The sequence below is a fragment of the Aphelocoma coerulescens genome, chromosome 4, assembly GCF_041296385.1.
Source record: "Aphelocoma coerulescens isolate FSJ_1873_10779 chromosome 4, UR_Acoe_1.0, whole genome shotgun sequence".
Lineage (NCBI taxonomy): Eukaryota > Metazoa > Chordata > Aves > Passeriformes > Corvidae > Aphelocoma > Aphelocoma coerulescens.
In genome coordinates this window covers 66785753-66810444 of record NC_091017.1, presented here as the reverse complement: position 1 = coordinate 66810444, position 24692 = coordinate 66785753, and the positions used below count along the sequence as shown (strand labels likewise).

The 24692-nt window shown below is 39.0% G+C and overlaps 1 protein-coding gene across 2 annotated transcripts in view; it reads right to left on the bottom strand.

Annotated features, from left to right (window-relative positions):
• Positions 1-4390: 4390 nt before the first annotated feature.
• Positions 4391-24692, bottom strand: part of STK32B (serine/threonine kinase 32B) — a 160145-nt gene continuing 139843 nt past the window's right edge. For both annotated transcript variants that reach the window (XM_069012221.1, XM_069012222.1), the window contains 2 exons: positions 24378-24442; positions 4391-5952 (listed from right to left, as the gene is read on the bottom strand). In XM_069012221.1, the coding sequence (XP_068868322.1) occupies positions 5814-5952; positions 24378-24442 (204 nt within the window). In that variant the 3' untranslated portion in view covers positions 4391-5813. The remainder of the gene's footprint in view (positions 5953-24377; positions 24443-24692) is intronic.

Sequence of the window (24692 nt, the reverse complement as noted above, 5' to 3'; positions counted from 1 at the left end):
TTTTGATTCTCTGCGATGACTCATGAGCACAATTGGGCAATTTTGTAAAAAAATGGTTTAATTGATTAGATACATTCCTCCTTTCCAATTAAAAAGGACAAAAAAAGGGAGTTTGTGACTCTGAGCCAATTTCATTGATGTATAGAGCATAGCTAATATCAGTCATTATTGAGGTTCTGATTGTACCATGTGTTTTCTCACAAACACGATTATAGGAAGCTCATTTGCATTGCTAAATGAAGGCTAAAAATACCAAAACATTTTTCCCTGCCGGCCAGAGCATAGCTGATTCAATCACTAAAATACAGATAAACACAAGTAACTACTCTGATGAAAGCTGAGATGATGAAGCACAATGTGCATAAAAAATTAGTCATTTAGCTACTAGTATGCTCTCCAGAAGAACACAAGGCCCTGTTTAAAAATCACACCAATCTATATTGGAAGTTTTTGTGTGGCAGGAGAAGGATCTCTAAAAGCATTACATATCCCTCATTCAAAATTTATCACAGGACATGTTGGTAGCACATGCTAAGGGCCTGAACTGCAACTGATGTGTAGGAAAAAGTAATTCCTGCTTTCCCCAGCAGGGCTGATGACTTTGGCTGCAGCAGGTGCTGAAAGTTGTTGTCCCTTTTGCTACGCTGGAAGGCAGAGTCTGAGCAGCCCAGCACAGCTGACAGGGGGGTCTTGCCTTCCTTTGCTAATTAATCAGAGTCTGCAATAGATGGACTCACTTTGTCATGGACGAAATCTGGGTCAAATATAGAAATAGTGGAGATTACTTGCAGGACAGTGGTTTGTTCCTGGTCTTCTCTCGGGGCAGGTGCTAGAGCAGTGAGGCTACCAGAGGCAGCCTATTAAACCTGTAGCTTTTTTTCTTAATACACTTTGAATATCTCCTTGCTTTCCAGCTCCCACCAAAAGAGTAAATGTACCTGTCCAAACCCTCTAAGCTTCTCCTAAGCTGGCAGTCATGTTTTTCATAGCAGAAGTGTTGGCATACCTACCCACGTGCAAAACAGCCAAATGCTTTGGGTCTGATTCAGCCAACTTCAGCTCCTCAGTACACCCCATTACACCAATATTTAGGTTTAGTTTAAACTGTCAGAAATAAGTTTGAAATTGCGATCACATGTTCCTGCAAGCTGAAAACATCTAAATAAATAGAATGGATGGATCAGTGCCTATTATTTCCTCTATAATGTACTTAGCTGTCATTTTGAATAATGTGCCAAGACCTATAACCAACCCTCCAATTCCCCCAAATCTACAGGAAAATCTTCTGGAAACATTACATTAATCATTTTTTGTCAAGACTACAGATGAAAGGAGCCATTTGTGCTTTATGACAGTTGGTAATTAAACATTTACAGTACTGTGCCAATATTTAATACACAATGTAGAAGGAGCAAACTGAACAGAAGGTAAATCTGGCAGAGTTTAATGTGGAGTGATGCTGTGGGAATGTGCATGTGTGATCAGAACTGCAACACCACAGAGCAAGAGGCACTGCAATAACTGTGTGTCCTGGGTTGAGGTGTATTCTATTACCATCCTCATGAGCCGTTGAAATCAGGTGGGGCAGTGTTTCCTTGCCTCCTCCCCCCAGACTATCTTGCTGTTAATGGCCCATCATTGTCCTGCTGCATGACTCAGAGATAACTCCCTCCAGACTATCTTCTGTTAACGAGCCTAATCAACACTTGGCCTCATGACTCATTACCCCATTGTGAGATGCTCCAACCAGAGGGAGGAACCAAGCATCCCATCGTGGATATAACTGGGACTCTGAGCATCAAAGGGGGGGCTCCACTGGATTTCCAGAGGACAGGAGCTACACAGCCACCGCTGGATTTTCTGAGGAAGAGCAGACCCCTTCTACTACAGGATCACCACTTCAGAGAATCGCAGCCACCATTCCACCAGACTGCTACCACTACCCTGCCTAACAGGGACTCAGGTTGTATCTTGACTCTGTCAGTGTTTTCTTTTACTTTCTTTTCCTTTTCTTTAAGTTCCATTAAATTGTTATTCTGACTTGGTGCCTCTCACTGGTTTGTTTTCAAACTAGCACACTGTGGTAGCAGCAAACTGCTTTTCCAGCTGTTTTAGACTCCTTTCTCTCTTCCCTGGAACAGAAATGAGAAAAAATATTTTTATCCTTTAAATGACTTGGTGAAACCAGATGGGACTTTGGGAGTCCAGATCACTTGTCTGCTTTTGCAAGACAATAAAGTTGTATAGAATAAATGTGTTCCAAGGAGTTTCTTCTGATTTTATGACTGCCCTGCTTTCTTTTTGTTCTCCATCTCACTGAGTATATTGTAAAAACCTTCCATGTCTTATTTAGGACTTCCCTATTTTCATTTCTGCTGGAATGCAAGACAAGAGAATGTTTGTGAATTTTTTTTCTTCTAATACCACTTCTGCACTTAAGGATAAAAACTGTTTAAACCTCTCTTACTCCCATTGAATAGATCACAAATTCTCCCATTTTTTCATAAGGATTCGACTGCAACTTGACAAATTGTCTGTGCCATCACAAACAAGATTCATCTGAATAAATGTCAGTGCACAATGTGCATGTCCACATCTGGGCTGTGTGCACTGATGTACTCCATGGAGGCAGAGCCACAGGGAGAACCATCTGCTAAAACAGACAATCAAGACAGGGAAAATGCACCACATCCTAAAAACATTTTTTTTTTTAATCTCTATTTTTGAGCCTGGATCAGGCTAATTCATTTTTCTTATGTCTAAAGTAGGAGAGACAAGTCTCAGCCAAGCATTTCTCAGGCGTGTTCCCAGGCTCTGTGTTCTGGCTCCACAAATCATATTCTATTAAGAATAACCTCTCTTCATGTTCTTCTGCACCATTATCAGAGCTTCCCAAGGCAAGACAGATCCTTACAGCTATGTTGGTTGAAAGAAAAGATTAAATAAGAGTGTAGGTGTTCCAGGGAGGTGGTAAGCCCCACCCCTAGAAGCATTCAGGGCCATATTGGATGGGGCTCTGAGCAACCTGATCTAGTTGAAGGTGTCTCTGCTCACTGCAGGAAACTTGAACTGGATGACCTTTAAATGTCCCTTCCAACCCAAACGATTCCATGGTTCTTTGATTCAATATTGGGTCTCCATGGTATAGGTGAGGGCATTCACTGATCTGTGTAATAAGTTGACATAAATAATTATATGCAGCATAAGGTACAGCTTGCAGTCAATGGAAGTGCCATGGACTATGGATAAAGCTGATTGGTGCCATGATTTCATTTTTTTGCAAGCAGTACAGTTGTTTGAGAAATGATTGTGTGGCAACAAGCGTGAAATTAAAGTGTCTGAGTGAGCTTGCCTTCATGCACAATACTCTGTGCAAATATATTTAAGTAGATGCAATCTATTGAATAACCAGGCTCCTCTCAAAAACAGCTTAGTAAAGCACTGGCAAAGACATCCAGCAACAGCCAGATCAGACTGCAAATATTTGGCAGAATCCTGCTGCTAATTAAATTCTGTCTGCAGTAAACTCCTCCAATTTTTGATGCAGTCACTGATGATCTTCTTGCATATGTAGATCTTCCATTCTATAAACTTCTCATTCTATAAGCCCAGGTTTCTTGGGGGCTGTGTGTGCATTAGCTGGCAGTGCAGCAGGACAGGAGGGGCTCTGCTGACCTGACATCCACATGAGCCACATTTGGGGAAGTTCCATCTCAGATTTTCTCTTACCTGTTCCTGTGGTCTACAGGCCCAGGGCTGGGCAGATGGCAATAAGTGCTCTCTCAGAACACATCTTCTGGTTTTGTATCCTCCAAAAAGCCTCTGATTTGGGTGATGCAATAGGTACTAAAATGCAGTAAGGCTGTAAGGTTGAGACATTCACTTCAAAAATGCCTTCCTAGCCTCAGCTAAGGTGCTAGCACAGTGGCATCCTGTGTGGTTGATGTACAAAATCACCCAGAGTAACTCTTCTTGCTCAAAATAACTGTAATCACAGAAAAAGAATAAAATGTGCAATTGCCTTTTTTCTCCATGTTTTTCCAGCTGGAAAATTTTACATGGAAAATCTCACTAAATTACTGGTTCTCCTTATAAACACTCTATGTCTCTAATCTATATCGTCTGATACATCATGGATCTTGCAAAATTTTGCTTACGATATTTACCCAGTAACATTAATCTCTGTAGGATTACTCAAATAAATAAAAGATTTTCTTTCACATCCAGATCAAGGTCCAGGATCATAATGAATTTTGACTGGAACAGAACAACAGGTGTTTCCAGAAATTACATGAAATCTTGTCCCCTTTGGTCCTTCCCAAGGGAAACCAATATCAAGAAAAAAAAAAAAAAGAAAAAGGTCATTATAAGAAAGGATGGATATGAAACAGTTTATTCTGGGCAATGAAATCTGTCCTCTTATGACCAGAAAAATTCTGCTCCTTTGCTTGATCCTATGATTATTCCAGTCTATGACCAAATTAAGCAAGTAGACCAACATCATGCTCATGACAGACATAAAATCTTTACCTTTGTACATTTGTAAACTGTTTGTTGTTGATAGGAACACCATTTTGTGGAGCAATAAAAATCTGTATTTGCAAAAAATTGTGACCAAAATATAACATGAAACAGAATTTTAAAATATATTCAATTACAAAGAACTTTGTAAAAGATAGAATGGGAACAATGCAGTAAAAATAGATTATTTCAAATGTTTTTCACTTCCAAAAACCTTACTTTTCTTTAAAAGGCTGAAATGAAATTTGCTTACAAGTGGTAACCCTTCAAAACAGAAGCACAATAGGAGAGAATAAACATGCATTTATTATCAAAATGTGGATGTACAAGTTGTAAAATGCCATAAATGTTTGGAATTTTGGGTGCTGTTTAAAATAAAAGGATTTCATGTCAGCAATATTTTGACTAAAGTATGTTTCTTTCTATTCAAGATAGTTTCATCCAGAATAGATCCATGGAAACAGAGACACATGTAACTTCTTCACATTTTATAACAGCTAGCTATGGATCTGAGCAAATTCTTAATGTTTTTAGCTCTCCTTACTAACTCTGGCTCAGTCAGCCTATTGGTACAAATAAAAAGGTCTTTCTTTACCATGGTTAGCATACATAACTAATGTGTCTGATCTTGCATCCACTAAAGTCACTAGCAAAACTTTGACTTGGCCAGGGTCACATCTTTTACTACAAAGCAGAACACAGGATGTTAAAGAACAATGTGAATACACTCACACTGCAACATTTTCAATGAGTTTCAGGTATTTAAATGAAATTATTCCGTGTTTGGCCTATTTGACACTACATTCATGTATTTACATCATGTACATCTGTTATAAACTCAACAGCAGGTGCTTAGAAACAGCTGTGTGCAGCAGTTTCACAAAATTCCAAACTGGACCATTTTAATTAACGGAGGGATTGGGGGTAATGTAAAGCCTTCAAGATAAAGCTGGCCCCAATATAATGTTGTCTCTTGCAAATATCCAGGAATGTGGCAATCTTTGAGAGGCTGCCTAATGAATTGTTTCAAGTTTTCTTCCAGGATTTTGAAAACAAAAGTCACGCTTACTTAAAAAACTGTATTTTGTTGCTGATGGTCATTTTTCCAGTGGCAGATTCAAGAGCAGAGTTGTATGTGGAAAATCTCAGCTGGTGTGCTGTGTGGGTTTGTCCTCGGTCAGGGATCCGGCTTTTGGAGGGGTCAGGTGTCCCAGGACCCAAGGGGTGCAGAAGAGGGGGTGTGCAGAGAGGACCTCCCCTCCTGCTGAGGAAGTGTGTGGGGCCGTGGCTCACTAACTGCTGCAGCCTCTGGTGCAGCCGTGTCCCAGCAAATTGTTGTTTCTCCCGTCTTGGAGTTTCTCATGGCTCTGAAGGGATGCTCTGCTGTCAATGCTGGAAGTCTGTCCACTTTGATCCTGCTGTCTTCTTAATCTGCCAGAGGTTAAAAACATTGATAGAGCTGTCATGTGCAGGTAGCGGTATCAGAAGGACAGCTGCTGCCTGCCCTGTGGATAGCCACGTACACCTGGGTATAAAACAGATTCCTGTGGCATTTCACCTGTATTAACTGCCTGAGCTTTATAGCTGCCATTTCCTCTAAACACTGATGATTCCTTCCCCCTAAATATGTGAAGTTAGGTCTTGGACAAATCCTGCTCCACTTCAAGCCTACCATAAACAGCCAGCAGAGGAGAGTGCTTTCCCTGGCTTTAGCACCTCTGCTCAGGCTGTAGCTTGGTAAAACCTCCAGGTAGCTGAAGGCTGATGAAAGCTGTTGACTGGGCACACCACAGCTGCTCCCCTCTGTTGTCCTACAAAGTTATCAGTGACCTTCATCAGTAAAAGAGAAAAAAACATGAGATGAAAGCATATTCAGTACTCCTCTTGTTATTACTTCATATGTTATCAGAGCCTCATAAGTGGTTTCAAGCAACAATGGCAACAAAATCGTATGTTTAAAGACTGCAACATTATCTTTTTTTGACATCACTTTCTAGAGAACAGCAACAGCCCTAGAAGCATCTGCAGTCCTCACCAACTGTGTTATCATAGAGCTTCTCAGCATTTCTGCTCAACAGTGGTAGCAGTCTCTGTGATTTTACTGTGATTCATGTCATATTCAGTGTTTTCCTCCAAACATTGTGCAAATATGTTCAGAAAAGATGTAAAGATTCACAGGGAAGCTGCATGGTAGGGACCATTTTTTTTTGAAGCATGGACAGCTACTATTTTGAAGGAACTTTTCTCTGCTTCTTTTCTCAAAATAGGAAATAGTATTCCTGAAAATGGCACCAAGACTTGGCACCAGAGACATGATGGAAGAGCTCTTTGGTACAGTGATTATAAAAGGTATATACGCTATACTCCAAGAAAACCCCAGCTTTGAAAATAATATAGAATACCTAGAAAATAATCATTAATGGAAAAGCATGAAAAAATCAAATTTAAATGATCATTTTCAAATCCTTAAATACTTCCAGGTGGCGTAAAGAATATAGAATATATGGAGACACCATAGTGAACACTCAGAAGAGAATGTGAATGGACATGAAAATAATTAAACAGAGGAATAGAGGAGGCTATTAAAGCAAAAAATATGGGAACACTGTACAAAAACTTAAGTTTAAAAGGGCAGACACATTAAATGAAAAGCTGTAAGACAGAATGAAAACAACAAATTAGAGGAACAAATTTCTAAGAGCATTTACCCTAATGGCGAACTTTTTCAATTGTATCAGAAATCCAATGGTTACCATTGAGTCTAGAGGTCAATGTAGGATTTATTAGAGGATAGCACAGAAAATATGAGTCCCCAGCTGAAAAGCCTATGAATTATCTTCACTAATGTCCACAACAAATGTGCTTAGGAAGATTCCTTTCCTTATGACAAATTTGTCCATCATCTCCAGTTAAACCATCAGTGAAACAGCTTTAGAACCTGTTGCTTAAGTTAATGTTGGCAAAGCATCAAGACAATGGATTTTCACCCAAGGACTCTAAGAAAATTATAATTTTTGCACAGCTGAATGGAGAGTGTAACTTATTCTTCAAACTGTCTTGGCACCATGGAAGACAGCAAATTTGATGACTTAGTTTTTTTGTTGGTTTGGGGTGTTTTTTGTTTGCTTGTTGGTTTGGGTTTTTTAACAAGATCTTCAAAAAAGATCCAAGAGACTACCAGGAGAGCAATAGAGCTCGACTTGAGACTTGAAACATCTCAAGATCTGAGCTACTGGTACAATGTGTTTGTAGGCATCGAAAGAAAAGACTACAGTGCTTGGAAACTCATGTTGCAAAGTGTGGGTGGCAAACCTTGCAAACTGCTAAATAGTGGAGTGAGACAAATTTTGGGTCTATAGAGATCTGAGGAATCATTGCATTGGTCTAAGACATGCAGGTACTTTCTCCCTGAAATTGTGTATTTCCTTTGTTTGTAGAAAGCTGAAAAAGAAGGCATTTACTGCACTGCTCAATTTAAAAGGAAAATAAGAATTCTCTCAATAACAACGTGAAGCAAGAAAACACTAATTTTTTTTTTTCTGAGAACCACTCAAACTGGCACAAAGGCAGCATGCACGTAAGGAGGACAGTGGAAAAAGGAGAGAAATAAAACCCATGCTGAGTTCAAAAGATACCTCTGGCCAGGCTCAATTTTTTCACTCTCTACAGAGGTGGTTAATAATGGTGATTTATTTCCATTATTTTCTTTTATACTGTTCCTACTCCCCAGGTCTACTACTGAAACAGAATATGGGGATTTGGAAGTGCTAAAGAAATACATTGTTTTAGCAGTGCTTCATTGAATTCCCTTTTCAGACATTTTCTGTTTCTGTATCTAGATTCACTACCCATATTTCAAACTATCGAAGTAAGCAATACGTTATTAACCTGATGATGAGGTAAAAAATTAACTGGTATTTAACTATTTAATAATTTATCAATAACTTTATTAAGTTATTAAAATTACATTAAGTATTTCACTCTAGGGGTTTAGTTACTGTGGGCATACAAAAACCTGCTTACCAGTGGTCTCATGGAGCTGGGGAATTGGACTAAGAATGAGAAGATTTTTATTCTGTTTCCACCTCTGTGGACAAATTGCAGCACTTTTCCTGTGTCTCAGCTTCTCTCATCAGCTGTCAAGGCAGCTGCTGTCTAAAATGATGGAAGCTGAGAACTTTGTGTCTCTAAGTAGTGCTCTGTGTCTCACAGGCCTGAATGAAACAGGGAATTACAGTCTGGTGTCTGTGATTATTAGAAAAGAAGGTGGTGTGTATAATCAAGCAAAATGTAATTATACTGCATGTGTAATTATGCATGTATGCATTACTGAATATATAAAAATACAAAAATAAAGAGAATAAACTGGCTAAAAGCTAGGATGGAAAATAAAATCTTGAACTGAAACAGACTGCTACAACTATGGCAGGCCAGAATGAAAATCACAAACATTTAATGAAACCCAGTAGCAAACTTGGGAGCACCAGGGAATTGCTTAGAGCTCAGCTTTGTTCTCTAGATGAAGAAGAATATTGAAGTTTGTCTTTAGGCTGCTTAGTAGGATAAGTTCAATGACAAAGAATGAAAAGCTGCAGATTCAACATAACTGTCAAAATTGCAGATTTGCTAAAAATAAGGCCTCCTCCCAAACCACTGCAGTTTCAGAAAAAATAAAATAAGGCAATTGGTTTGTATTTCTCTCTAGCTCAAAACTGCAGACTCAGGTCAAGACACAAAGAAATGTGTGTGCACAGTCTCTTCAGTTAAAATATTAGACAGTTACAGAAGTGAAATTTCTCTCTTTTTGGTGCATTCTTGATTCTTTGGTGTCAAACCCGGAGCACTTTTCTGTCAGATGTTCTCAGCTTTTAAAAAATGTGAGTACCTTGACATGTTTCCTGTAATCATGGCAAAATAAATGCAGTCTGAGCCATTTTGTTTAAAAATGACTCTAGTGCAATAAATCACTTGTAGGAAGCTGCTTTCCAGTGAATGACTTATCTTGCCTTTAAGCTGATGCAGCTACAGACTGTGATAACTTGATAAAGGCCCAGGGAGAATGAATGGCTTGACAGAGACTTTGTGGTGGATCTGAAGCAGGTTCAGATGTTCCTATGCTGAATACTATTGGCTAAGAATAAATAATAAAATGGCCAGCTATGAATGAAAAAGTGAACAAGTGGTTCTAGTGGACAGTCATATGGAACAAAAAAAACCTGCAGGGAAAAGAGGATGAAAATAAGTTTGAACAGTGTCTGTTACATTTATTCCATGACAGTTCTGTGCAAATACATAAGTAGTCTCAGAGGCAATTATGCTGAGTGCTTCTGCTGAACCAACAGTTTTCCTTCCCTTCACCACTGATCTGTGCCATATTGCTAGTGTGTGACACTGAGCATTGCACAGACTCCTCTCCAGCAGTCAGGAAGAAAGAGGCTGTACCAGCCACTACAGGAATGCATCAAGAACAGTAATGGAACCTCCAGTCAAGTCTTGGCTTTGTCACTATTTCTGGTAAAGAGGAAGAGCCTGTGTGAGCCATGAATTGCTTTTTAAGGTTCTCATTTTCTCAATACTCAGATATTACAGTAGCTTTCCTGCAGCATTGATTTCTGATGCTGGATCTTGAATCTGATATAGGTCAGTGGAAGGGAATTCAGAGGAGAGGGAAGAATTCTAGGTCCAAAACTGCTATATCAGTACAGAGCAGTGGCATCAGGCTTTGCAAAACATAGTTGCTGTGTTTGATGCAGAGGCTGTTACACTGCCTGTCACTCTTGTCTGTTTGCTCAGTGCATGGTAACACCTTTGTGCAGCTGATGCACTCCTCAGTGGGCCTTGCCAGGCTGTCAGGGTGAAACTGAAGCCTCAGAAATATAAGGAGTTGTTTCAAAGGGTGAGCCTGCTCTCAGCAGCCATTGAGAGGAGAAAAGAGACCTTCTACTGGCAAAAGAGACCTCAAACCAGGCAGAGCTGCCCCTCCTCTGAGACTCTCACACTTACCACGTCATAAAGGAAACTCTTTTGACTATGGAAAATCTGCAAGTGAGTTTGCCAATGTTGCAAATCGAGTGTCCTAGGTGTGGAGGAAACAGAACAGTCTGAGGGGTCAGTGGATTTGTTTTGCCTTTTCTATATTTAGCATTTTACCTTGGTCTCTTGATATTTCAAACACTTTGCTGGAGAAAATGGATGCTTTGCTTTTGGTTTGGGGGAAAGAAGAGCATAATAAAATGAACTTTAGAAACTGTAGTTTTATTGTAGGAAAAGAAGCCTATTAATGACAACTTTTACATCCCTTGGGATAAGTCCTGAGGAGTAGATAAATCTGTGGAATATTTATCCCAGTTATTTTTCACAAGGGAGGGGGTCTGAGATCAGAAGAGATGAGGCATGTCTATGCTGGCTTTTTGAAATTCATGAATCCTGGAGGACAGTTTGCTAAATAGTCCGAAAACCATCTCAGTTGTATGATTTAGCATCTACACAGAAGTAATGCTGATGGCTTGTGCAGATGGCCTTGCTATAAGGCTAATTCTGAACACATCTGAATCAGAGACTGATCTGTCATGAGGAATGACTGTGCTCAGGAAGGAACTGTTTCATCTACATGTGTCTGAACATGTCATGTGTTTTGTCTACGAGACCACAGATATAGAAGTCACGAGGAGATTTTTAAAATGCAGTGCATGTCCTAATGTCCAAATCCCATATTTTTAGAATGAGTTGGCAAATAACACAGCACTAGAAACTTTTCATTCTCAATAGAAAAGATCTAGCAATGACATTTTGTGAAGGACTTAAAAGAAGCCAGAAAGGGACAGAGATAGGCACTATTTTGTTATATCCTGGTCAGAGAAAATACAAACGTGAAAGTTATGCCATATAACTAAAATTGCTGAATATTATAATGTTGAAGAACTTTCATCCAAATAATTTTTACAGGGTGGTACAATTCTGTAGAGGGACTCCATAAAGTAAGAAGATCCCAACAGTAGCAATGTCTCACAGGGATCCTGTCAGAGCTGGGGACACCCAGCGTGTCCAGCCAAGATGGGAGCAAGTTGCCAAGATAGCCAAGGATGGAGTAAGATATTCTCGGCACTGAGGGCAGGCAAGGTGTCAGTTTGGTACCCACTACTCTTGCCCACTGTTTGTTTTGAATTTCAATTTTTATTCAGTGTGGTAATGATGCATCCAAATTTGTATGCAAACATAACCAAAAAAGGCCCAGAAGAATAAATCATAAGTGGTCAACACGATTTCTTCTGCAAGGTGGTGACTCTTTAACTATTCCCACACCACCCCTGCCTATCCCTGAACACAGCTAATTAGTTTGAGTGATAACTAAGCACTGTTTCACCAAATGGTTCAGAAATTGCTTCCTAAGGAAATGGACGTAGTTAGCAGCTGTTATTGAAACTGGCTTCAAGGCTTGGTTCCACACAAAAGAAAGATGAAATGCTCAGCCCAAAGAATTTGTAAAATTTGTGGCAGTCTGGAGCTCTGTGAACCAGATCCCCACCCATCTCCTTCATTTCCAGTCAAAAGATATAAAAAGGAAAACTTAATGGGACTTTGGAGTCTAACTGTGGCAATAAGATTTGCTTACTGTGGAATAAGTACAGACTATATCCCTGTGTTGCTCACATTTTTAAGTATTTTTATGCAGAGAAACATGTTCTAGAAAGAACAGAAGGATTTGGACTGTGAGGATTCGAAAGGACTCACACTGAGTGTGACACAAAATGTAACCAGAAAGCTGCTGGGCAGCTTGGACTTTACACCTTGGTATAACCCTCATGAAAAGGGGTCTGTTTTGGTTTACATTTTTGTCCTAAATAATAAGTATTCAGTAGTAAGTAGGTGGCTGACAGGCGGAAATTAACAATGTTGGTCATACCAGCTCCTTTTCTACATCAGCTCACCCAGCAGCCCCAAAAGGACTCTTCCCTCGGCTTGGTGCTGAGGAAAAATGTTCACAGCACCCACAATTTCTCATGCTTTACCTGGTAAAAGAGTCACTTCCCCAAAGTCATGCAAAACCTCATCATTTATAAAACCCCTGTCTAAGCTTTACAGCAGCTCATGCACTTCAGTAAAGTGGACATACTACAAAAACAGGGCAAGTTTCGGGCAGTAAAATGTAGGTCCTGCAGTGCACACATGTCTTTTCAAAAATAATGGGCTGTATGCATGTGCATCTCATACTCCACTTTGAAAACTTCACCCATTATTTTTCTGACATCATTTTAACATCAGCTGCAGGCAATGATTGCAGAAATACTGATAACAGAGCATGATTTCTGGGACAATAAGCAGCTTGGCTTGTCATCTGGTTTCCTCTGTTGGGAATAAGAATGGACTTTGATACACAGTCACTTAATAATTTTATGCCTGCATGTTTTAAGGTTTCTCTTATAAATTGGTCCTTGCTGTGTTCTACTTTTTGTAAAAATGGAAGAAGCTGGCAGTACTTTACAAATGTAAATGAGTGTCACGCTTTCTCTTACAACTCCTTTATTCAGCTTACTAGTTCTCTTCTGCCAAGATTTCATTCAACTATACTTTTTAGTGAAAAGGTGAAATAAAGAAGGAAGAAGTGAGCAAAGGATCCTGATCAAGTCATTTTTTAACTGAATAAGCATATGAAGAAGAGTATTTTTACTTTTCAAAACAAAGTAGCCAGAAAAGTTATCATAAAGGACTGAAAATTCCTAGATTTGCTTTCTTTTTTAAAATGTTAGCAAAAATGAGCCTGTAAGTTTATCAGAAGTTCAGACAATTTGCTTAATTTACACTTCCATCCATAAAGAAGAAAATAGTAGCTTTGCTCAGTGTAAATCTTAAGGAGCAGTCAGGTCTGTCCAAATCCTATGAAATTCCCCAATTTGAAAAGATGTGCTCTAATTTCATAGCAACATATAGCAGAAATAAGTTGCCTTATATATAGCAGAAATAAAATTAAGTTACCTGGTAACCTGAACATCTGACAATTTATTCATCCACTTCCTATTCCCTGGTGGTACCTGGGAGGGCTCTCATGAAAGGCAGCAAATAGAGCACTGCATGGGAATGTAATTCCTGTCTTTTGGACATCAGTTCCATTTGCCCCTGAAGATAAGGATCAGTGCCTGGGAGCTGAGTGAGTGGCACAGACTGCCTCACACCCTTATGGTTAATCTCTAACCTGCAAACCAGAGTTGTTGGATTCCAGCTGCCTGTTGGGCAGCCTTTGGTCTGTGATAACCCCTGATGCATGAAGGGAATTGCTTCAAAGAGTGATTGTAGCCTGGGAAAAATTATGCCAGGGACCACGCTAAAAATGGAGCAGTATGGAAGATTGCCTGTGTACTCCCTATGAAAAATAGGCAGAAAACAGCAATGAAGGTGGAAAATGGAGGATAAGAAAAAAAAGGAGTGGAAATAGAGGAAGGAGAGTTAAACACTTTAGGAAAGAGGACGGATTCAAAAGAATCCCAGCTGTGGGCATCTTATTAATTAAACTAAGTAATTATATAGCAAATTAAAACTGTCTCGAAAGACAGCTGTATATAGCTAATATCCTTTTTGGCTTGTTTATTAAAAATTCTTTTTTACATGTAGCAGAGGAGCAGAAAGCATAGGAGAGTTGATAGTGGGCTTTTCTTTCATTTGGCTTCTGCAGAGTGATCTCAGAAGTCTTTTCAGGAAAACAGAAATCACTGAAAAGTGTATGAATTTTCTAATCATTTCTGAGTAAACAAGGAAGGCACACTCTTGCTCTGTGCCAGAGGAAGCTTGGGGCAGACCAGGGCAGACTTATGGAGCTGCTGAAGCAGAGACAACACTCATCACTCAGCCACATCAAAGCTGAGTCACACGACTCCAAAGTGAAAATTAGTCTGTAAACTCAGAGCATTTCCCCTTGATCTGGAGTTTGTGTAGAGAACCAATGTGTGCAGAGCAGCCTTAAATGAGACACAACCCTCCCTGCTGCCTGAGTTACAGCAGTTGTGTGATTTGGGGGACCTGGGTCCAAGAAGTAACTCCATCGAACCACTAGCCAAGAGTGGATGTCATGAGTCTTTGACACTTCCTTGATAATGTTTACAGCTATGGCTTGCTTGTTCTTGGCCTCCTGTCCTCACGGCTATGGACATACACTCAAATGCAGCTGCCCCACAAGTGATGCTTGCTGCTGCATGAGATGCCCTTGATTACCTGACACAGAGAGAGTGGTCAGACCACAAAGCACCTGTGCCTGTGGAACTGACATTTATAAATGATCTGAACTCTCAAATGTGGGGTGGATTTTATGCCAGCTAACTGTAGACAACTGAAAGATTAGTTCAGGTTCTCTCTACAGGATAAAAAAGTCACTAACACAGATTAATTTCTTCTGGTCTAAGTTATCTAATAAATGTGTCACAGATCAATCTTGGGAGATACAAGTCTCTCCTCACTGAGTACTAAAGGAGCTTAAACTAAATAAGTTATTTTTAAATATATTAATTTAAAGGGATACAGGCTTGTTGCACCTCTAGAAAAACATACATGCCTTCCCTCTTTGAGAAACAGATTCAAGGCCCTTCCTGTCTAGTTGCTTTACAAGCTCACCACACACTGCACTGCTTATCAGAGCCAATTTACTTCTGGATTAGAGCTAATTTGCACCCACACTGTTCAGGCGTGCAGAAATTGAATGGTCCCATCAGCCTGTAACACAGCACATGCTGATAAACTCTGCCAAGAGCTGGGTAATGAAATCACCAACGAGAACAGGGTGCAATTGCCTGCTCATCCATGCAGACGTGCCTGTAGCATATCCAGGCTCTGGCTCTGCCAGCAGTGGCTTTTCTGCATGACTTGGGCTATAACTTGAAAAATACTTTGTCATCTAATTCCCATTTATTTCAGATATCTCTGAAAAACCTTGTGTACAGCCTGTGGGGTAGGAGTTGTTCTGTGTCTAAGCACTATTTAACTCAGTCAGTCTTTGACCCCAAACATGTTCTCTTGGAACTGAGTGCTTTGATGGAAAGAGTCATAACGTCAGGTCTGTTTTCCTAATACACCATGACGTACGTGTTTTGATAGCTCAGTAGACTACCAAGTAATCATTCAAATAACTGTATTTTAACTCCATTTAAATTTAAATTAATGATTTTCAAACTAAAAGTTATGCTTTATTACAGCTGAATGTAAAAAATAAAATGTTGGGGGAAGTATCCCCATGTAGCCCGTAAATCTTCTTTTACCACTGACACTCATGACATTTACTCCCACCTTTTCCAAGAATCTTCAGGGAAATATTCTTAGAGTTTGGATAATTGATTCAGGTTGATGGCTCCTGCTGAGTAATTACACTTAGTAAATGGCTGTGAATATAATTTTCTATCAACCAGCAATTTATAATCAAACCTAATGGGTTCAGGTGCACATACGGCGTGAGTGACATGTGAAATACCGGTGTGCAGAAGGCAAGTGAAATATTGCACTGGGTGCTATAGCATGTTGACATGCATTGTCTTGAGATCTTGGGTTTATCCTGGGATTTGATGAAGCAAAATAAGTGAAGACATGAAGTAAATAAATGAAGACTTCAAATGATGTGCAGTCATTTAAGAAAATGTGACTAAACCAACTGATTAACGCTAACATTAAAGCCAGGTTCAGACAAGTGAAATAGGTGTCTCTTAGAAGTGGGTTATTGTCTGTTCAAGACCAGGTGCATCCTAAACAGTATCTGTCTTGTTCAGCCACATTTTTAAATGTGAACAAGTTTTTCTAGTTTAAATCTCTCTGCAGATCCACATCTACAGAGAACAGGAAAGCAGCTATGAAATTTCCCAATAATATACTGGGTTTTAGACCTTTTGGGATGACAGGGAAAAGATTTTCTTTCTAGTTAGCCAATATCCAGTTTTAAGACCATAGGCACCTGTCCACAAATAAAGATATTTCTCGGTGTGGGCCAAAACACATTTTCAAGAAAAACATTAATTTCCTAGCCTGCCTTTGGTGTGTATCCTGCAGGATGTAGGCTCACCCTTTTGTTCAGCTACCAGCAGATGGACAGACACATGGAGGTCAAGGGACCCACTCTGTAGCAGTTTATGAAGAAATGCAGCCTGTGTGAGGAAACTCACATTGGAGCAGGAGAAGAGTGTGAGGAGGAAGCAGCAGCAGAGACAACATGTAATGAATTGACTGCATTCCCCATCCCCATGTGCCCCTGTCATGGAGGAGGTAGAGGATTTGGGAGTGAATTTGAGCCCAGGAAGAAGGGAGGGGTGGAGGGAAGATGTTTTTAAGATTTGCGGTTTATTTCTTACTATCCTGGTCTTTTATTTATTGGCAATAAATTAAATTAATCTTCCCCAAGCTGAGCAAGTTTTCCCCATGACAGTAACTGGTGAGTGATCTCTCTCTCCCTGTCCTTTCCTCAACCCATGAACCTTTTTTTGTATTTTCTTTCCCCTGCCCAGCTGAGGAGGGTTGTGATACAGTGACTTTGGTGGGCATCTGGCATCCAGACAGGGTCAACACACCACTAAAGTCAGTCTGGCTCTGCCTAATTATTTAGGCCTGACAATAAACATTCTCAGGCTGGCATATGCATCTGGGAGTAGGCAGGTTCAGCCCTACCCTTCTCACAGCACCAGACGTCCAGGAATTAAAGGCTGTGAGTTGCCAGGGAACAGCCACAGCCTGCACTCACCTCTCTGCAGGCTCATCTCTCTCCACCTATTCCTTATGCAAGATTTCTCTGCCCCAGTCCAAAACTTAGCTTCACATGAAGTCTGATTAACTGTGGACCTCTTTCCTCCCCTGAAGGTGGACCCCACAAAAGGAGGCTGAGCCAGGAGTTCATTTGTGGTTGCACAGCATAACTTGCAGCCTTCAGTTAATCACCAAATCTCCGTGCACAATGTGTGGGAAAGGTGGTGCCTAACACAGGGATCCCCAGAAGCCACTCTACTGAACATCACTGAGGTTAGTCACTAAGGTGCACCCACAGCAGAAGCATATATTGTGCCCCAGGTGGGACACAGGAAAATTACCTCCACATGGGAGGTCTTCCCAGGGGATGGGGGATGTGTCCTGGAACACAGCAATGGACAGTCTGAATCTTACCTAAATCTTTTACTGACCTAAGTCTGCATTTCTTTTCCTATTTCCAATAGTAGACAGACAGATAGATAGATAGATAGATAGATAGATAGATAGATAGATAGATAAAGATACAGATATATATAGATAGATATATATACACACACACATACTTGCATGTATGCAAACATACACAGATATATATGTATATGTACATTTTACTGTGCAACCCTTGAGCTATTATGAAGGGTATATGAAAATGGAGACCTTGTAATCTATGAGAAGCCATAAATGCACAAACCCAGCCATTCTACCTAACAGACATTCCCCTCTCTCATAGTGGCCCATTTCAGACACTAGTGCATGTTGTCGAAGAATGAGCTGAATGGAGACAAATGTCTGCTGTGGCATATCCCCCTCACTTCTGACATTTCCAGATTTCCTGAACCAATGTCTGCATCAGAGGCCTCACATCTCAAGGACCTTGATGGATTTTTTTCCCATGAATTTCTCTAATCCTTTTAAAAATCTTTTTGTATGTTTAACATCCAAAGCACCACTCAGCAACATGCTGCAATTCACAAAAAAACATGGTTTGTTTTCTTTTAAACCTGCAGACTGATAACTTTGTGACCTTGGGTTACCACAAAGAGTGAATAATCATTGCTTAGTCATCTTCTCAATAAGTTTCAGAACACGTTATTCTTTATCCAGTTTCTGTCTTTTCAGTTGCCTCTTCTCAGAGTTTAAATTAGTTCAAGTCTATTAAATCCTTCTACATGACCCATGTCACCCCCCTGGCCAATCCTGTTTTTCTTGAAACCTTTCTGAGTCCTTTGTAACATTTTACAGATAAGAAAGCAGAACTGTACACAGAATGGAAGATGCAAGTTTATGTATATGAACATATATTTATCTGTAGCTGTTTTTTTCAGGTTTTAACATATCAGCACCTTTTAGTCTTCTGCTTAGCTTTGTGCTATCCACAGTTTTTTCAAACTCTCTGTCCTTCATAACCGGAGTTAATTTTGAGTCTATTATCCTAAAGGTAAAGTTTAGATTTTCTTCTTCCTAATGTATTTGCATTTATCAGTACTGAATTTGAGCTGCCATTTTCTTACCCTGCAACTCAGAACCATGGCTATCATAATCTATTGCAGCTCTCTGCAGTCAGATTTAGTTGTGACTACTCTGGTATCATAAGTGAGCTTTGTTCCCTCACCATTCACCTCCCTTTCCAACTCATTTATGAATATATTCAACAGATACATGGACATCAGAGGGACTGGCAGTAATAATGTTATCTCATTACTGGCTTGTTTCTGCATTGCTTCATCAACTGGCTCCAAATTGTTTTCTTAAAACAGGACAAGGATTTCAGTCTTCCCAACTCATTATGGTGACTCATAATAAGTGAAAATTTATGTTAGTGTGGGGCACAAAGACAGATGAAGAGAAATCATGGAGGTAGTCCCCTATGGCAATGGAACAGTCATGGCCTGTTATGGAGCCTTTATTTATATAGATATGATTTGTCCCATGTAACCTGTTTAAAAAATTAAAATATTTGGTACTCAGAATTACACAGTTGTGCTTCCCCTCCAAAATCTGAGATGTATAAATGAAGACTCCTCTTTCCTCTGAATTGACTTCCAATTAGTTTTAATGAGGTATATTTCTGTTTAGTTTTCTGTGAGTAAAATCTAATTTCTGCCCTCCACTGCTGAGGATTTGCATGTTATCCTGATCTTTCCAGGACCACATTTCAACATGGAGAATGCCCTGACATATGCACCCCCATACAAACTTTCATTCCCAAAGTTGGATGGTCAAGTGTAGCCATTATAATGGTATCATTACTTGCTTGAGAAAACTTTGACCATTTTTCCTGGAAGACTTTTAAAATTAGGTTCCAGGTACTCATTAGCCTTTGTGGGTTTTTTTCCCTCCACAAAACTGTGAAGGGAACACATCGCTGAAACAATGGCATTTGTCTGACCACTCCTTTCTCAAAAAAAAGTGAATTTGAAGGTATATCTGTAGAAAAATTACCAGTTTGGACCTGCTACGCTCAAACTTTTAGGCCACTTGGCTCACTAGGAAGAGAGTGACATTTGGATTGGCAATTCTAAACCAGCAACAGTGAGCAGGAATCAAAGGCAGAAGTGAAAGGGCTCATGTGAGCAAGCAACAGTTATTACTGCCCAAACACAAACCAGGTTCAATCCCATTCAGAAAAGCATCTTTCTAATTGCGAGAGCAATCTCCAAAAGCAGACATATCCATTTCAAAAGGGAGAAGAAAGGTTCGGTGAAAAGCTGTGCAACCACTTGAAATGCTCAGAAAGAAATGGATCTAAACTGAATTAAGGTCAGTAGAAGGGGCAAGAAAAGGAATGCAACCTCATCCAAAAAGCATTCAGCTATTAGAAGGATTATGATAATATAAAGATCTCCAGAGATACCAAAGTGACGTAAAATACATATTAGAAAAGTACATTCAATGAAGTATACTGCAAATCATTATGAATATTCAATTTCAATCAAAATAAAATGAGAGTACTCAGGGACTCTGGATTTGAATCTGAAAAGACAGTTAAAAGAAAAGAAAAAGAACTAAAAAGAGAGAGATAATAAATTTGATCCTATAAAAAATGCAGAGAATTTTAAGTAAGCTTTTCACCCATGATATGGAAAAAATCAGACCATGTGATTTTAAGCATCTTAATATGCTTAAAATATGCTCCCTCAAGTTTTGCTATTTATTCTGGGAACAGAGAGCTGTCTGTTCACCTCAAGCTGTTCAGGATCATTTATAAGAGAACTAGATATGCTCAAAAGGTAGGAATGATAGCAGGAAAAGACAGAGCAATGTGCTTCAATTTGTGGCAGATTTTTTTTAGTGTGGAAGCATTGAACAAATACTGAGAAGAGGAATAAGGTGTATCAGTATCTTAGGACAGTTTTTCAGGGTGAAGAAGAGGCTCAGGAACCATAAGGGGTAAGAAATATGATTCCACTACAAGCAAGTATTGGGTCTATTTCTTAATTTCTGGTCATTTCAGGTTTTAGGTATTCATAAAGAGATGTAGTTGTATGTGAAGATCTGTTTAGTGATTACAGCACAAAAATAGCAAAATAATCTGTGCTCATCTTTTCAATAAAGCTACAGGAAAACAGTGTGGCTTTATCTGTACAATCTCCCCCACCAGAGGCACACACACAAAATTGAAAAAAGAAAATTTGAAATTGTAGCCTACAGCTTGTAAATGAGATCAAATTCTTGAAAAATTGCTGGCAAGTCTATGGGAATACACATTAAGATACTGCAGAATGCTTGGTGCTGCATTTCTGGATATAATAAAATATCTATATACAGAAAAGGAATTAAAACCAAAAAATAATTATTTTTCCACCAAAAGGAGCCAAACAGATCCCTGAAACCTACTTCAGATCATACTTTCCAGCTAATCAGTGTGTGGACCATTTGTATATCAGAGTTTATTTTGTTTATGTGTTCAAAACTAAGAGACTACATAGACACTTTTAAGAATAGAAAACAAGCCCTGCAAAAGGATTTTCCTATATTATTTTACTTTGGATCAGTGCAGTGCGTGCCCCTCTCTTGAAGGTACTGGAAGATAACATCACTGTGGACAGATGCCATACCCCCATGTCATATCAAAAGACACCCCCACACACCCACACCCACACCCACACGTATTTTAATTTGTAGCTCACGCCCACTGAAATATTCAACAGAAGATGCCGTGTGATCAGGAGTGGGTAAGGGATGCATTTCTAACTTTTTTTACCCACTGCTGGCAATGACTAACATCATGTCTTTGTCAAGGAAGCCCTTGCTTAAAACATTCTTACAAATACCAGTTTTCCATTACTAAAATACAGAAAGCAATGGAACACAGAAAATGTGCACATTCTGTCTTTGTCTCCAATAACTGAAACTATTAATGTACTTCAGTCTCTTCCACTATGTTTAAATTATTTTTATCATAGTGAGCCTTTTCTCTAATTCCCCCTGCTCCTCTTGCCTGCACTCTTAAGAGTGTCTGATAGTCTCCTGAGCTTCTTGACAAGAAAGCAAGTATGACATATTGCAAGATTTGCAGTGTCTGTTGCAAGATGAAAGACACACAGTGGAAAAGAGGCACAGTGTAGAACTACCAGCAAGGCATTTAATAAAATCGGACTCTGCTTTTCATAGCAGATATTTTACAAGTATTGGATTGCAAGATATTGTGGAACTGGGATGGTTTAACACCACACAATTAACTACATATTACTACCTGACTTTGTGTTGCTCGGATAGAAGCATCTGAAATTTTCCTTGAATCCTTGTAGTTTGGAGAGTCTCATTTTTTCCCTTGAAAGATGTGCTTTTTTTTCTTTTCATCCTTTATTGGGATTTTTGTAGTGTTCTGTGACACTGAAGTAAACTGAGCAGAAGGCTTAGGTCACAATAAAATGTAGATTTTTGTTGCTGAATATAATGAATATCTATAGAAATATGCAGACAGTTTCAACAGTTACTATACAGAGGAACATGGAAGAATACCAAAACATCTGGCTGCTTTAATCTGAGGCTGATTTAAAGCCCTGTTTGGGATTGACACCTAACCTAATGATACAATCACATATTAATAGGTAATGTGTTTGTGGGAACAAACAGTTCATATCTTCCAGCATCTGTAGCTGTTCCTAAGAACTTGATGGGCCATGTGGCTTTGGAAATCCATGTAAGCACAGCCTCAGCCTTTACATCCAGTCTCAAGGGCACAGAAGGTCTAAGGAAACCCACCCTGAGTTCCTCTGGTGTATACTGTGTAGCTTCTTCTGGTATGATGGCATCTGTGCCTGCCATTGCTCCTGTTTTGTTCTCATTAACTTGAATTCACTTTGCACTTCAAACATTTGACCTCTACTTCCCCCCAATCTTAACATTTTTGTCTTTGAAAAGTATTACAGAAGCCTCTCCATATCCTTCTTAAGCTATAATGCAATTTAAATGAGAAATTATTGTGATCTGGCTTTAGGCAATGCAGGATCTGTTGTAGGCCTATATTAAATATTTTTCCATTACCTTGTCAGAGCCAACCAAGCAATGACCAAAACACATGCTTTTTTTGATTGAAGTGCATGTGGTTTACCTTTTGCTTCCATTTTACTGGTACTCAGTTTAAACCTCTTGATCTTTCATGAGCTTCTCAGAGTTCTTTATAGCTTGTGTTGCTACTGTAGTTGTGCAATATGAAACAAATGAAAAAAATTTCCTATGCATAAAATGATTTAAGAATAACACAGTAAAATCATGACAAGAGAAATTGTTCAAGGTAGTGAACACACCAATGAAATTTTGAGTGTCTTACAAAATCTGGGGTTTTAACTTTCAAAAATTGCTGCATATTGGAACTTCTTGATATATGACTCTAGAGTAAGTGGGATAATAATAATAGTAGTAATATCTGGAAATTAATTACTTGTGTGAATAGCTTCTAGAAAACTCATTAAATTGATTAATAAATGTAACATTTTTCTAATCTTGTCATTATGATCTTAATAATTTTATTTTTGTGGGTTAAATTCAAAGTTCAAGCATTCACTGGTTCAACTGATTCAGAGAATCCACCAAGATGCTTCTGAAAACCTTCTATGGGCTGACTTAGTCTGGCTGCTCTTCTTTATGGTTTTTACAGAAACAAAAGGCTTTCTTGTGCTAGAGATTATGCAAAATAACATGAAGAATCTGCTGGACCTTCCTTTTCTTTCTAAGACCTTGTAGTTTCTGTGAGCATCAGTATCAATCGTAGAAATGTCCCACAGATTGTAACAGAAAGAAGGGTATATCATGGCATAATTTCCTTTGTGCTATTGTGTGAACTGTACAAAGCCGACAATTCCTTTCCCAGTTTTAATTACAGAGACAGTAATTACCTGCATTGTATGCATTAAATAAAATAGTCACAACTTTTAAATTCATTTTTAACATCTCACAACTCTATTAGAAAGGCTTGCATATATAGTTAGGCCAAATAAAAACACGGAATATACTTGAATGAAATGCAGTAATTTGACCAAAGACACAAACAACTCCACTGTTATGAGGTGTATCTGCTAATACAAATGGGTTCATAATGACTGCAACTCAAAGGCAGTAAATTATGAAAAATGCAGTGCATTAATTGAACCAGGAAGATTATTGATATCCTTGGGAATCAGTCTTATGCTTCTGACTGACCCTTAGATTACAAGTTCTTGCTTCATGTCTGGTATAGGTGTAATACTTAGCTTTGTTGAAATAGTTAATGTTGAAATACACTTTATTTTTTTTCCCCCAATAGTGGGGAAGTATGAACAGTGTTTCCAAGTCAGAACAGTGCAGCTCGTATCATTAAAATTTCATGAGTTATGACTTCCCTTGGATTTGTTTGAATTGTGAAAAAGCAGAACCTTGTATTGTATTCCTCTGCTTAATTACTGGCATTTTCTCTGGGGAGTTCAGTAACATTTACCTTATATTTCTAACATACTTTCATCACAAGGTCTTCTGCTTGCTTGCAGAGAAGCAAGCACTACAAAACCATCCCACCAGAGACTGTAGGGGAAGAAATCAATGGAAATCCAGTCTTTTAGGCTCTGCTGCTGTGATCATTAATCACTTTCCCTTACACTGTGAGAAAAAAAAATAATTCTCAATTTAATTTTAGTAGTGAATGCTAAAGAGGCATTAAGAAATGCACTTACTTCTCTCTGTTGAATATGATGAATTCTTTCCTAACGGTTTCCAAGCACTGCTGCAGGTGTACGTTCTTTAAAAAACAGCATGAATAGGTTGATTAAAAAAGATGAGAAATCATAGACAAAAATCACACAAACACAAACAACACTGAACAATAAGGCTTACGAATGAATACTATCAAGAGTATTTTGAAGACTCTTAAATTGGGCTGTGATAGCACAATCAATCTCATTCTCTTGGAAGAAGTTCCCCATAAATAATTCCTGAGGATTTTTACATCTGATAGCTGTACAAAGAACAGCTCGCACGAACATTCAAAA